The sequence below is a fragment of the Malaclemys terrapin genome, chromosome 3 (genome assembly GCF_027887155.1).
Source record: "Malaclemys terrapin pileata isolate rMalTer1 chromosome 3, rMalTer1.hap1, whole genome shotgun sequence".
Lineage (NCBI taxonomy): Eukaryota > Metazoa > Chordata > Testudines > Emydidae > Malaclemys > Malaclemys terrapin.
In genome coordinates this window covers 33,627,094-33,642,943 of record NC_071507.1, presented here as the reverse complement: position 1 = coordinate 33,642,943, position 15,850 = coordinate 33,627,094, and the positions used below count along the sequence as shown (strand labels likewise).

Sequence of the window (15,850 nt, the reverse complement as noted above, 5' to 3'; positions counted from 1 at the left end):
AACCATTTGTTGAACCCTTGTCCATGCTGGTTGTTTAAAGCAAGTGGTGTGTGACTTACTGAAACTTTTTAAAACAGGAACTACCATTATGGGTAAGTATTGCCAGTGCTTTACTTAAATTAGGAAAATGCATAAGAGTTCCCTTGTCTCAACATTAGGAAGACAGAACTCTGGCCTTTCTCTTTTTGGAAAGTATCTACCACAATATGAATACCATCCCCATCTAAATCATAATGAACAATACTAATAGGTGACTTTGCTCCCTCTACCCCAATTTATTGAAGGGATTCTTTCATAGGAAGAGAGTCAGGTTAAGAGTTTGTGTCATTTTCCATCATTCCCTTCCTGTAGAAAGATCTGAGTCCAAATTTTTTTCTCATGAGTGGTCTGTGCCTCCTTTTCCCATGATGAGCTTCCGCAGCAACATATGCTCTTGTGAACATAAGGCTGAATTATTGTAACTACCTCTTTGCACAGTTGACAGCAAGACAGCTCTGCTACTCCGACTTGCTTAGAATGGAGCAGCATGGTTTAATAACTGGTATGAGCAATCATGATCATACTCTGTCCGCCCTGTGTTATTTACACTGGCTGTGGGCAAAGTGGCAGTTTGGGTTTTATGTTGGCATTCTTTGATTTTAAAAACTGAACAACATAGAACCTGATTATATTCAAGACTTCTTCCCTAAGCCTCATTAGGGCAGCTATGTGTATTCTGACACCACCTTTTAGGTGTCCCATTGCTATCACTCAGGTCGTAAGAGGTCGCATCTAAACTTGGCGTGCGTAATTCTTTCTCCTGCAATATCCATCCCAGCTCATCTCGCCCCACTTTTTAACAAACACCTCAGCTCTTTTACTGCAGATGTGTTTTTACTATAGCCACTTTTTGTTATACATTTAATATGTTTCCCTCTTCGTTCATAGTGAAACTACTTCTGTGCGAATTTTAAAATGTTCTAATTCCATTTTTATTATGTTTTTATTATGATGTACAGAACCTTATGAGCCTTGATGGAGAAAGATGTGCTTTATAAACAAAAAAAAAATTACAATATTTTACCTGAAAATAATAATTGCTTTGTACTGTTTATATTACCTGTTTTATAGCTGGAGAAAAGGAAATATATGGTTCTAGGGATTACCACATCAGTTACATTAATTCTGTGGGAACAGAAAGATATTGAAGTTCAGCACTTAATGGTCAGTACTGACATATGGACATTTAGGAGTCATTAAATACAAATGTAGATAAACTCAGATCAAATTAGTGCTCAATAGTCCGAGGTGATCAAAATCTGGATCAGACCCAGTCATTTGTTGGGAATAAGCTATAAATACAGAGGATTAATAAATTAGATTATAACCCTTGTAAAGTCTGGATCCTCAGGGAAAAGTTATTAGCAAAAGCACTGGTGGCTGATATTTGCTCTCTTGCCTGAGGAGTCAGTTACAGTTAAAAGCAAAAGTAGCATTAAGGTCAGTGGAACTTGGAACTGCCACTGCTTTGGTTTTCATGCTTTGCCAAAAAGAGTGAAGATTGAAAAGGCTTTTCAGGTTTACCAAGTGAATATCTTGTGTACCCTGAAAATATAAGCAAAGAAAGAACTGAATGCAAGCCAAAGGGCAAAGGAGGAGTTGTGTGCACACTTCAGCAAATTATAGAGATGGATTTCTCTAATATGATTCAAGGTGACTGCAGCTGGTAAGATGACTGCTAAGTTATGAGACATCATTGATCTTCTACTTGGACAGAAATGGGTGTTTAAAATTAGACATACTTTTACATTAGCTTTAATCTGACCTCCTGCATATCACAGGCCATTAAGTTTCACTTAGGCCTGGTCTACACTGGGGGGGGCGGGGATCAATCTAAGTTACGCAACTTCAGCTACATGAATGACGTAGCTGAAGTCGACGTACTTAGATTGACTTACCGTGGTGTCTTCACCGTGGTGAGTCGACTGCTGCCGCTCCCCTGTCGACTCTGCCTGCGCCTCTCGACGAGCTGGAGTACAGGAATCGATTTATTGCGTCTAGACTAGAGGCAATAAATTGATCCCCGCTGGATAGATCGCTGCCTGCTGATCTGGCCGATAGTGAAGACATACCTTAGATACCCCTATATTAAGACCAAAGACTTTAGTGAGACCAAAACATTTCAGTACTCAGAAAACTAAGGTAGAGAACAGGAGAGACCACGGTGCCACCAATGCCAGAGGTCCCTGCAATGGCAGGGAATTGATTAGTTGATCCCAGCGAGCAAACCACCCCCATGCGGCCGGGGAAGATGACCCTCCCCCCCACCCCCCCAGAATCCCTGCCAATCTGACCTAAAGGGAAAATTCCTTCCCAACCCCAAATCTGTCAATCAGTATGACCCTGACCAAGTGAGCAAGACACATCTTAGCCTAATGAGCTAGTCCTTAGCATAGCTTTAAAAGGATTTTCAAATAATACATACATTAAACAGTCCAATATTGAGCTTGAGACATGCCCGTGACTAGAGAGAGATCTGGCCCAAAACTCCACATCTGAACTTTACAACTCAGTGACATAAAGCCAAGTGAGAAAACAAGCAATGCTGTTACAATCTATAGGGACCAAAAGTGATGGGGAATCCTAATACTAAATAAGGGAATTTTTTCTGTTTGTGTCTTGGTACTGACCTATCCTTTCTAAAATCCCATAGAAAAAGCATCCCACACAGGTCCTTGTGCTTACCTATCTTTGTATAGCACTTTGAAATCTACTGATGAAAAAGTGCTAGATTGAAAGAGGTACTGATTATTATTTAAAATGGTAAAGTTACCCAGTTACTGCTAACTTGGTCCTCATCCTAATTCAGAGCTCTCATCTGTGGGTTTATGATCCTAAGAGAGGCAATAAGTTTGCCTGAATTTTCTTGTTGCAGCTTTAATCATCTGTCACATTTTACATGCGACTTGAGAGTCACAGTTTAACAAATAAATAGTCAGTCTAAACGCTTGCATGACCCTCCTCACCATCTGAGTACCTCACAATTATTTTAATAAGTATAATAATAACGAATATCTCTCTCCTGTAGAAGTAGCAGCAGGGGGTGAGGTGTACCTTGTTAAAGGAAAACCAAGCCAGATAAATCTATTTGCATTTAGTTGTGACCATGATGAGGTTTATAGTCATTTTTATCTCGTGTAGGAGTAAGTTCCATAGTCTAGGTCCAGCTCCTTTGAAAGTTCCATCTCCTACACTCACAAGCCTCCCCATGTTGAATGGGAGTTTCGTCGCTTCCCAGGAATATAACTGTTATGAGAGGTCATGTCTGGAAGGAAAATGGATCTCTCCAGTAGAACTCTAACGTAGACCTTTGAATATCAGGACAGAGAGCTTGAATTCAGCATTCAATTCTCCACACTATTTTTCTATGTCCTATCCTCCCACTCCCTGACATGTCCACCCTTTTTCCTTTTTCTTTTCTTATTTTTTTTTTTCCCCCCAATAAATCTTTCTTTTAACCCCAAATTTTCAATACTTTGTCTCAGGACATAGGAGATTTTTTATTTTTTATTTTTTTAAGTTTTTAAGAAACAGCCATGCATTTAGATTTGTTATTTTTTCTTACTAGAATAGTTTCCACCATGAAAATTGTTGTTTGTTGTTGTAGCAAAACATAAACGGATTATTGGTGGTGAAAGGCTACCTTTGTTAGATTATAGCTAGCTCCCCTTTTCAGGAAAATTATGTTCCTCCATATTCTAGAATTTCAGGTACTCTTTCATCATCTTATTAATTCTTCAGAAAACTATAATTTTCTTTCTTTGTCTTCTTCAGATTACTTCTCAAATATCTAGCCACTGTTTTTATCTGCTTCTATGAAGTACTTATCGCATTGCTAATGGGTCTGATGAACAAAACAATGTAATAGTCACTCAGAAACCCGCCAAATTTTTTGGAGTTCTGCATAGGGAATCCAGAAAACTCTGCCTTGCTTTCCTAATTCAATGGCTTGATCAGCATAGACTTCAGTAGTTCATTCAGAGATGCACGTAGCAACCAGATTTCTCTTGTCTCTGTGATGTGCGTTCCTAAATGTGCTAGTATTGTTTAAACACATGTAATCTTATCATTTTAAAAAAAAATCTAGATACAATAAATCAGTATTTTAACTCTCATTAATTTAGATAATTTTCTACATATTTTGGGAGATCATATCACTGTTTCTTTCTTCAGTGTTTCAAAAAAATAGTGCTGTATTTAGGTTTAGGATTTAGAGAATGCGGGCCACTAAAGAAAGAAGACATTAACAGATTATGGCCCTGATTCAGTAAAAAACCAAGGCATCTGCTTAACTTCAAGAACCTGTTTAAGTGATGTGCTGAACTGGGGCCCAAAAAAGAGTGGTGAATGACAGTACATAAAGCTAAATTATTATGTAGTGCTCATTATTCTCTAATGCAATGATTCTTAAACTTTTGTACTGGTGACTCCTTTCACATAGCAAGCCTCTGGGTGCGACCCCCCCCCCCCCTTATAAATTAAAAACACTTTTTTATATACGTAACACCATTATAAATGCTGGAGGCAAAGCGGGCTTTGTGGTGGAGGCTGACAGCTCGCCACCCCCCATGTAATTACCTTGCAACCCCCTGAGGGGTCCCAACCCCCAGTTTGAGAACCTCTGCTCTAATGGCTTTTTGAGATTCCAAAGTAGTAGTATTTATTATTTGTATTATGGTAGCACCAAGAGATCTAATGGTGCTAGATGCTGTACAGACACAGTAAAAGCAGCATATTTAATATTCAGATTCCATTTATAAATATTTTATAAAGGCTTAATAAATGCTTAATACATGCTTTAATGAATGGGTAATCCATTTTTATATATTAGAGTCCAAAAGGTCAGTAGGTTGTTGATAACCATTGTTTATAACCATCCATAACATCACCTACTGCTTATGGCTCTTTATAACAGTAGCACTTATGTCTGTAGCATGCTAATAACATTTATTAACCCTTTATAAAGCATTTAGAAATTGAACACCAATAAAAGGCAGTCATCGACCCAAAGAATTTAGACTCTCACTTTAAGGCAAGATATAACAATTGGTGAAGGAGCACTGTAGTTTCAAACAGAGACTTATTTTTTCTTTAGGATTTTGGAGCAGTACAAAGGGGATATAAGAGGAGCTGAGGAACTAGACCTGTAAGTTCAGAAATCCCTCAAGAGTATATTTGGGCATATTCTGCAAGTGCAAGTGAAATCTAACTTTAAAGCTGTGTACAAACTAATCCATCTATCAAAATCAATCTTGTAAAGAATTAATTTGAAATAATTAACATTGTCATTTATTTGTATCGTGGTAGTGACTAGAGGTTCATATTTGGGGTTGGGACCCTTTTATTCGATGCATTGCACAGACATAAAATTTAACAAAAGAAACCTACATTAAGGATTTTACTATCTAACATAAAATAGAAGAACAGCTACCAGTTATTTTCCAGCATTATCTTCCCTGGGATTATTCTCATTAGCAAGAATGATCTGCGTATCTTTCTCTCTCTTCCTACCCATGAATACTAGCAATTTGCCTTAACCAAAATCACTTTGTTTTTATTTCCATTGAGTAATGGAATTATCCATTTCTATACTGAAAATTGCAATACTATTTTTGTATGTTTAATCTGTTATGAGTTTACTCAATTAATATTGCAAGCACCCTACAAGAGTGCAATAAAAAGAATATTAACAAAACACAATAAAGTCCAGTCTATGCACACAACTTTTATTTCTGTTGATGGGAGTTGCATGCACACTCCGATGGGAAACTAGATCCATTGGGTACATTTGTAGCAAGAGTATTTCTATCTTCAGAATAAAATCAAGAGCTAGAGATCAAAGTGACATTGTCATCTATTTAATTTGAGTGTTTTCCTCTTTATTGTTGTAATAACCTCTGAGAAGCTAGGAAATATAATTAGTCTTACGTACTGATTTCGTTTCCACCTGACAACCGTTATGTATTACTGCATCTCTAGTGCTTCTATTGTCAACATAGCTTCCGTTTCTTTGTGCCATTTATGTTGTTCCCCTTTGTGCACCAGCCTTGTTAATGATATTATAACATAATGTGAACAACTCTTACCAATGGTTAACTGTTGCAGCAGTTAACCCAGTATTGGTATCTTTAAGAGTCGGTAATGTTCCACTGCAGAAATAGTTGCTAAAGAGTTAAGTGTTTTTTCTACCCTTGTGTGCTTGTGTCTCATGATTGAAGATAATGTCCTGCTGAGACTTAGTTGTTTTTTTCCCAATTACTATCTTTCCTGAAATAGAACATTGCATATTCATCCAAGGAAGCTTTCATACATTGAGTGTAAACAAGTAAGTGGTCTAATGATGAGAAGAGAAATAATTGCATGTATTTGTCTCTTTAGTGTTTAATTGCTGTGTTAAAGCATGTTATACGGTTCGTTTAAACTACATTATCTATATAGATAGATATGACAGAGAAAGAAAACACTCTTATCATATCCTCGCTTTATAGCATCTTCACAGGTATGGCACCAGTTGCTTCATCCCAATGTTCCTTTATTCCATTAATATTGTATTTGGTAGTTTGTAACATCCATGACTGTAGACTCACCCACTGATTATTGCTCTTTGTCCTCGCCTTTCTGGTGTGTATCATGTGACTCCTCCTGCTCAATAGATTCCTGAAAACCTCATCCATTGATCTCTACATCAGGCCCAAAACTTATGTTTGAGCTAGAGCATGTCTTCTAGAAAGAGATACAGTCTTGCTTTATAGACCATGATGGAGAATCCGTCGCATCCTTAGCTATGTTGTTCTAATGGTTAATGTTCATTGTTAAAAGTATGCATCTTATTTCTAATCTGAACTTGTCTAGATGTGGCTTCCAACCATTGGATCTCATTATGCCTTTTTCTGCTAGATATAAAGAACAATCTAATATGAGAAATCTCTTTCCCATGTAGGTTCTTGTAGGGTGTGATCAAGTTACTACTTAACCTTCTCTTGGATAAACTAAATAGATTGAGGTTCTTTAGTCTCTCACTAAAAGGAATATTTTCCAGACCTCAGATAATTTTCCTAGCTCTTTTCTGAACTCTTTTTAATTTTTCAGTATTTTTTTAAGTTTGTTCCAGTATGGTCTCACTGAGGTCGTAGACCGAGATAATACTACCTCCCTACTCCTATTCGATATTCCCCTACTTTTATATCTGAGGATTGTCTTTGCTCTCATTGCAACAGCTTTGCACTGGAAGCTCAGATTCATTTAGTTATCTGTCATGACCCTCTAAGTTCTTTTCATTGTCAGTGTGTTCCAGAATACAGTCCTTCATTCTATAAGTATAACCTACGTTCTTTGCTCCTAGATGTATGACCTCGTATTTGGCTGTATTAAAACATGTTGTTCAAATGAACCCATCTTACCAAGGCATCAGCCTGTTCCCATTATTATTTATCACTCCCATTTTTTGTGCCATCTCCAAATTTAATTTTTAAGTGCACACCTTGTAGCATTTGTGGTGTTCTTATTATCCATGGACCAAATCCTAAAAGTTGATAAGCATCCATGTTTTAGTGGGAGCACCTGATTTTAATGGGAGGCTCAGCATGTCTCAGCACTTGATATGTTGTTACTAGCATTTTTCAAGCTCAGATCAGACAGAAATAATGGTGGGTGAGTGAAGCAACCAGAAGAAATGTCCAGGAATATTTGTTCCTGGCTGCCTTTTCTCACTTAAATTTGTAGCATGGGAGTCTTGTTGGATCCTGACTGCTTCGGTATGTTCAGAGGAGTGCATTATTCTTCCAGGTTTGGGTATAAAATTGCTACAGTTTCTTTTAGTTGTGGACTTCTCCATGGTGATCCATGTCACCTCCAGACTGAAATGTGCTCTTTTTGGGATTACATCTGAAGGCCACATGGAAACTTTGATTAGTGCACAATGTGACTGCCCACTCTGCATATTACTGTAGATCTGTGCTCCATAGTCTATGTTGGTTAATTTCCAAGTGCAGTTGAAAGTGTTGGTTTTGATCTATAAAACTACCATGGTTTGGGTTTTGTCTGCTTTTGAGACAACTTGTCTGGGTAAAGTCAGTGAAGTTCCACATGGGCATAGGGTCTATTCTCACAGTTCTGACTGGAGGACCAGGGACCTATTTTATTACTGCTGTATTTTAATGTATATTTATTTTAGATGAATCTGCTATCGTACTGAATTAATTAGAAATTCAGTATTTTGCCTTGATTTTACAGTAACATATAAAGGAAAGGGCTAAATTTAAATTAGTAAATAAGAAACTTAGTATCTCACCAATTAAAAAAACAAAGCAAGTTAAGTGGCATTCTTATCAGCAACTGATAGATTGTGTCAATAATGATTCCTCCTTATAACCTCTCCATGCCCTAATTCTGCTGCATGTCAGCACTCGATGAAAATACAGTTTCTCTAGGAATAAGACTAGAATGTGCAGTTATATTAGCTAGGACAAAAATTTACAAGGGCTATCAACCTTCTTGCCTCAGGGCATAAGATGATCACCAGCTAGGATCAGGAAGAAATGTTTCCCTGCTGCAGATAGGATTACATAATTGGTCAGGTGTAAACAGGGGATGGTTTTGTTTATTACTCACCTTTCTCTGCAATGTGTGTTATAAGCCAATGCCATAGGAAGGATCCCAGACTAGAAGGATCATTGGTCTTGGCAACCTGTGCATTATGGCAATTCTTATGAGGTTTTTTATGCTGTCTAAAATAAAAGATTCATGGTGTTTTTAAATACTGGTTAGCTTTGAAATGCATTGTTTCTAATACTGCCTTGCTAGATCTATCCCACCAATGTGACTGTGGTCAGGGAGTATTGTCAATGCTCTGATTTCCTGTGGGATATCAAACTTGAACTAAAGAGAAATGTCTCATATTCTAGTGAGGCTATTTCCCCCACTCCACCCCTGAGCCAGATGCACAGAGCAAGTGATAATGCTATCTGTTGGGAGCCAGCAGAGTGTTGATGGATCTGTGTACTCTGTGCATGAGACGCTGGCAAAGTCTAGTGATTTCTTTTTTTTTTTTTTTTTTTTGTCTTGTAGCTTACTCTTCACCAAAGTAAAGCTAGAACGGGTGCATAAAGGACCTGAAGAAGCTCTGGTGACCTGTAGACACATGTTGCATATGTGGCAGATGGTATATAACTTTTCACAGCACAGGTAAGTTTTTTATGTGCAGTCTGACAAATTTGAGCTTTGAAATGGAGATATTATTAACTTATGATTTAATTTTCAAGATATTCTGCTCTGCAGAAAGGCAACAAATAATACAAATTTTTAAAAATACATAGTAAAGCCAAGACCTTAGAGTTATTTTTATATATAATTACAACCTTCATAAAAATAAGGATTTGAGGTTAAAGAATCACTTTTTGGCCAAGATTTTCAAAATTAGGCATCTAAATCCACACTTACATGGCCTGACTGTTTCTAAAATGCGGACCACCCATCAGCTCCCATTCAAGTCAATGGAGCTATGTTGTTTGATATCAGCAGAGGACATGGTCCCACATTTTTTCCCCAAGAAAAAGGAAAAATCTTGAGCGTGCAAGTTACTAAGTTGATTTTCTCTCATCACAAAAGCCTTGCACACTGTATCACTTTCAGTGTCATTGGTGGTACTTAGCACATATTATCCCACCACTGGATAAGACTGTAACCGTCAGAAATGTTGCGAGGGGAGAGGGGTACATTGCTAAGAATCTGCAAGCCTCAGCAGTTTGTGTATGTATTTACGTACACTTTATAAAAGAACAAATGTATCTCACTTCTGCACTATCATCATAGTGTAAAATAGTAATGGGGTTTAATTCAGGCCTGAGCCAAATGGCTTATCAATGTTTTCATTCAAATCTTTCTGCTTTAAGGTTGTTTAGATGTCATGGCAATTTGAGGAGACAAAACCAATTCAGTGTATGTTTTAGGAATTGTACTGAGAAGACAAACAGGGAAATGTAAAGCGAACTTCCCTACAACACTAAACAATGCAATAATTAAACTGAAGTTACAGTGGAGATCAGATGAATTAATCAAGGAATTAGCATAAATTAAAATCAATAATTCAATAAGAAATTAGATTGAGACCGGTGCTTGCTCATTTACCTGGACTTTTTGAGGTTGCAATTTGATCTGCTAATACCCCTCAGTCTCTTGCCTGAGATCTTGCAAGTGAATCAGGGTATTGCAGCTTCGCACTGCAACTGCATTGCGCAATCCTGGTAGAGTGTGATCAAGCTTAACCTTTGGTTCACTTTTGGGGCCTTCCCTCCAAGGGACGTTTCTCCACTACATGTGTCTGAGGCCACAGTGCTTTTTTTCCTCCTCTGAGCAGGTGAGAGCAGGGAAACAACAGGAGATGACTCCATCAAAACTGTTACAATTCCTTATCTGGATTAATAGTTAGGGACTGACAAATGGGTCTCTGGACCTTAAGGCCTAGCCACTTCCTTGGACCTGACTTATAGCCCGTTGCCTTTTGACCTACACAATTGTCAGTGCCCCTTACTCATTCAAACCTCACATTTCAGCAATGACACTTAGGGCAAGTCTGCACTATAAAATTAAGTCGACCTAAGTTATGTTGACTTACAGCCCCACAGTAATTAAATTGCTTTTGCATGTCCACACTACGCTCCTTGTGTCAGTAGTGCGCGTCCTCACCAGGAGCGCTTGCACCGATTTAACTGTTAGTGTGGGGCATTGTTGGACGTCTTCTGAAAGGCAGCAACCGTGGATGTCAGCAACACAGTGTCTACGCTGACACTGCGTCAACCTAAAGTTGCAGTGGGGGAGGTCCAGGTTGGATATCAGGAAAAACTATTTCACTAGGAGGGTGGTGAAACACTGGAATGCGTTACCTAGGGAGGTGGTGGAGTCTCCTTCCTTGGAGGTTTTTAAGGCCCGGCTTGACAAAGCCCTGGCTGGGATGATTTAGCTGGGAATTGGTCCTGCTTTGAGCAGGGGGTTGGACTAGATGACCTCTTGAGGTCCCTTCCAACTCTGATATTCTATGATTCTATGATTAACTATACATACATAAACGTATCTGCTTAAACTTGTATCTTCCTTGAGGGATTATTAGAAACTGCCTACAGAGTTAACTCACCAGCAATTAAAATAGACCAAAAAAAGCGGTCATTAGAAAGTGAGTAGAAGAATGAGCTCTGACCTGTTGGGATCATTATTCTCCACAGGCTTCAGCCTATATGGGTCTGATCCTCAGTAAATAATCTTTACTCACACAAATAGTCCCACTGATGTGGGACTTGGTGTTTTTTTTTCTCAAATATTTCACACAGTTTCCAGTATGCCCTTGTGTTAGGCCAACTGCAACAGGGCTGACTGAGAGCTTTAAAAATATTACGGGTAGGATTTTCAAAGGTGTCTAAGGAATTTGGGCACAAATCCTTTGAAAATGCCTTCCCATGTTACTAGGCATCCAGTCTTGATTTGAAGACATCAAGAGATCAAGAATCCACAGCTTCCATTGGTAGTTTGCTCCAATGTTAACTACACTCACTGTTTAAAAATAAAATGTGCCTTATTTCTAATTTGGATTTGTCTGGCTTTAACATCCAGCCATGGGTTCTTGGGTATGCCTTTCTCTGCTAAATGAAAGAGCCCTTTAGTATCTTGTATTGTCTCCCCATGAAGGTACCTATATACCATGATCAAATCACATCTTGATCTTCTTTTTGATAAACTAAACAGATTGAACTTTTTAAATTTCTCACTCTAAGGTATTCTCTTTGTTTCTCATTATAAGGCATTTTTTCTAGTTCTCACATATTTTTGTGGTTTATCTCTGCAAACTCACCAATTTTTCAACATCCTTTTGGAAATGTGGACACCAGAACTGTACACAGTATTCCAGTGTCAGTTTCACTAATGCCTTATAGAGAAGTAAAATCGCCTCTCTTCTACTCCTCACTATTACCCTGCTTAATACATGTAAGGGTCGTATTAGCCCTTTTTGTGAGAGTATCACACTGGACGTTCATGCTGAGTAGGTTGTCCGCTATGGCCCTTTTCAGAGTCACTGCTTTCCAGGATACAGCCCCCCCATTCTGTAAGGATGGACTATTTTCTTTGTTCCTAGATTTAGGATCTTGCATTTGGCTGTATTAAAATGCATTCTGTTTTAATGGGCCAAGTATACCAAGCAATCCTGATCACTCTGCATGACTGCCCTGTGCTCGTCATTATTTATCACCCTGCTGATCTTTGTCATCTGCACATTTTATCATCTCTTCTATGTATAGGGATATAATTTAGTATCTCAGGTATCGCTGCATGGTAACTGCTGTCAAACATTGACTTCTTAATGCTGACTTCTACCTACGTACAATATTCTACCTCACGTCAGTAATGTTTTTAATGTAGTACTCCTCCACGTGTACTGCGCCATAAGCATGACATTGCTTTTAGGCGTCAGTCAGTAGCACAAGAAAAGAAGATCACTGCAGATGCTCTGTAGATACCTATATAGATAAGACAAAGATGCAAGAAGAAGTAGGTCTTTCTTTCAGTTGTTTTAACATTTAAAGTTAATAACAGCAATTTCAGATGATATTTCCAAGTAAAATTCAGCCTGTGGGATACCATGGCCCAGTTCTGAAATGAGCTCTGTGAGAGAAGGTCCAAATGATAGCATGGAGTCCCTTGGGAGTTCAGAGCCCATGTAAGGAATCTCAAGTAGGATTTCAAAGACTCAGAAAAAACTACTTAGTACTTCTACTGTGAGCACCACTAATAATAATAATATTAATAATAAAAGGCCTTCAGGCCACAAATATATAGCAGGCAAAGACAGTCTTTAGTTATATTTCTCTATTATAAAGCTGATCTGTGGTCAAAAATAAACCCAGAACACAGACATGAAATATCAGATGAACCAAAATCTCAGAATGCAGTCCATGCGCGAGGATTGATTAAACTCAAAGATAAGGCCTCCAGATCAATTATGCTTCCATGGTAACTTTATTAATGTTCCTGAGATAAGTATTACCTAGATAGTGAGCAGTGTACTCTGATGTGTGTCTGAAAAGAGTGGCAGGAAGCAGTCACCTTTCCTTTTAATACTTTGGTGAGTTGTGAGAGCAGACATCATGATCCCTCTGTTCTTCTTTGAGTGATTGCTCATGTCAATTCCAATTAGGTGTGTGCGTGCTACATGCACGGTGGCCGGAAGGTTTTTCCCCTAGCAGTACCCATCAGGTTGGATTGGGCACCCCCTGGGGTCGCGCCTTCATGGCACTGAATATAGGGCCCTGCCAACCCACCACCACTTCAGTTCCTTCTTACTGACTATGACAGTTAGCTGGAAAACTCATAGCTCTTGCTTTGCAAGCGCAACTTCCCTAGTATCTTGAACATTTGTATTGTAAATAGTTTTGAGATCAGTTTATAGTAGTATAGTTTTAGTATAGTGTTAGAAGTACTCTAATCATGAGATGTGTTTTGGTTCTTACCCACCTTCACCCCAAAAAAAACACCCACAAAAAATAACTATAAATGGAGTTCTGCTGTGACATAATATAGGAGAGGATCTGCCTGGCAAAATATTCCATCTTTTTTCCTCTGGGATAAGACCCACCCTTCACTGCTGCTGTTGCAGATGCTTCTGGATAAGACCATAGCTGGGAGCAAGTGTATGTATCATAAATTGGGGAATAAGAACTCCTCGTAATGTAATTTTTTAAGTAGTAGTCTTTCTCCTCCTCCTCTGTTCAGGCAGAACAGAGGGAGAGAGAAAGGTGCTAATCCTCTTGAAATGATCGGTTAGCAGGTATGTGGTAGGAGACCATTGGTGCAAGGGGAGTGGAACTGCCTTCACTATGAATCAAATCCTCATGCTAGCACCAACTCTGAATTGATGCAGAGAAGCAGTGGTCCAGGCCCCTTGTGCTGCCTTGTGGTGTGCTGAAGGGTCTATGCAGCAGAGAATCCTCTGGCCCTGATTCTAGCCAGTAACAATGTTCCCGTGAACTAATCTGCAGAGACACTCACAGACCAAGGATGCTGGGGCTTTCTGCACAGAACCCAAAGCTAATCAAATAAATTAGAGATGACAAAGCCCTGTTAGAGCATCTTGTCCATCCCCTGCCTGAGCAAGACTGCTTCCTACTGTAAGTATCGAGTGTTATTTTCCACTCCACTTTCTTTAGACTAAAATGATGTTTCAGCATGAACAATTTTCAGATCTTTTTGAGAAAAATCAGCAAAACTCTTTCCCCAGTACATTTCAACAGCCACTTCCCTGTACTGAATGGTACAGCTATCAAATCTAATGGCCATTCGATTGGATTACTGCATGTTTTGAAGACCTAATTCTGTCAGTGGCCACCTAACACCATCTTGTTTCCTTACAGTGGCTCTGAGAAAGAAAGCAGTGTGACTGAAGTGCCGATGATCAAAAAGCACAATGGGATGCATCTTTCTCTCCCTGATGCTCACGATAATGACTCTGGTGAGGAAAATAATTTAAAAAAACTTTCTCCTTTCCAAAACCAAATGCACATTTTCCTAAAGGAGAGAAAGTGGTGTTTTCTAGTGTTCTGGGCACTGGTCTGGGAGTCAGGCATTTTGAATTCTATTCTTGATTCTGTAACTGCCCTGGTGTGTGACCAGGGCAAGTCACTTCACTTATCTCTGCTTCAGTTTCCCCATCCATAAAAGGGACATAATGATACTTACCTCTTTTGGTAAAGTACACTGATATCTATAAATGAAAAGTGCTAGATATGAGCTTCTTGTTCGTACTAGTAGGTGAAAGTCCATGCTGTCGTATGGGTATAATTTATAAAGATGTGTGTTTAAAAAAATGGCTGAGAACTTAAAAACTGGATGGTAACAGGCAACATATCCCATTGATGATTCAACCTGGTGATATTCTGGACAAAAAGAGCTCTCAGCCATGCGTGTAGTTGTTTCCATCACAATCTTAACAGACAATCTAGGCTCTAGAACAGGCCTGCACAACTCGTAAAGCAGCGAGGGCCATATTACTCCAAAGAAAATAGCTGAGGGCCAAAACCCCCGGGCCGTGCTGAAACAGGCCCCCATCCCTCCCCAGCGCCACCCAGCCCCGCCGAACCCCGTCCCCCCCCCAGCCCTGACCCCTAGCTCCGAGCCCATCCCCCCTGAGCTAAGCACCCCTCGACCCCATCCCCCAGCAGCCCTGACCCCCAGCTCCGAGCACAGCCCCTCTGAGCCAGACACCCCCCCGACCCCATCCCCCCGCAGCCCTGACCCCCAGCTCCAATCCCAGCCCCTCTGAGCCAGACACCCCCCTGACCGCCAGCTCCTCTGAGCCTGACACCCCCTGACCCCTAGCTCCGAGCCCAGCCCCTCTGAGCTAAGCACCCCCCAACCCCATCCCCCAGCAGCCCTGACCCCCAGCTCCAATCCCAGCCCCTCTGAGCCAGACACCCCCCTGACCCCATTCCCCCCCCCCCCCCCCCAGCCCTGACCTCAGCTCCGAGCCCAGCCCCTCTGAGCTGGACATCCCCCTGACCCCAGCCCCCATGAGCTGCGGCTCGAGCCCAGGCCGGGTGCCTCTCCCCTCGCTCGGACTTACCGGTTCTGCCTCGTGCCCAGCGCTTCCCGCCTCAGCAGCCCTGGAAGTGACGCTGGACGCCAGGCAGGAGGAGCGGGAGACGGAGACGCGAGTGCGGGGCGGCGACATCAGCGCCGCGCTCTGACCGCCCCAACAGTCAGAAGCGCGGCTGCTGGGTTCGCCCCCTGCCCAGGGGTGGGGGAGGTTGGGCCCCCCTGCCCCGGCAGGGGG

The 15,850-nt window shown here is 40.4% G+C and overlaps 1 protein-coding gene across 1 annotated transcript in view; it reads left to right on the top strand.

The window, feature by feature from the left end:
* The window catches only part of TTC7A (tetratricopeptide repeat domain 7A), a 304,003-nt gene that overhangs the window by 180,659 nt on the left and 107,494 nt on the right, over window positions 1-15,850 (top strand). Inside the window, exons 16-17 of the mRNA XM_054022426.1 lie at window positions 9,106-9,222; window positions 14,433-14,530. Of these exons, the coding sequence (XP_053878401.1) occupies window positions 9,106-9,222; window positions 14,433-14,530 (215 nt within the window). The remainder of the gene's footprint in view (window positions 1-9,105; window positions 9,223-14,432; window positions 14,531-15,850) is intronic.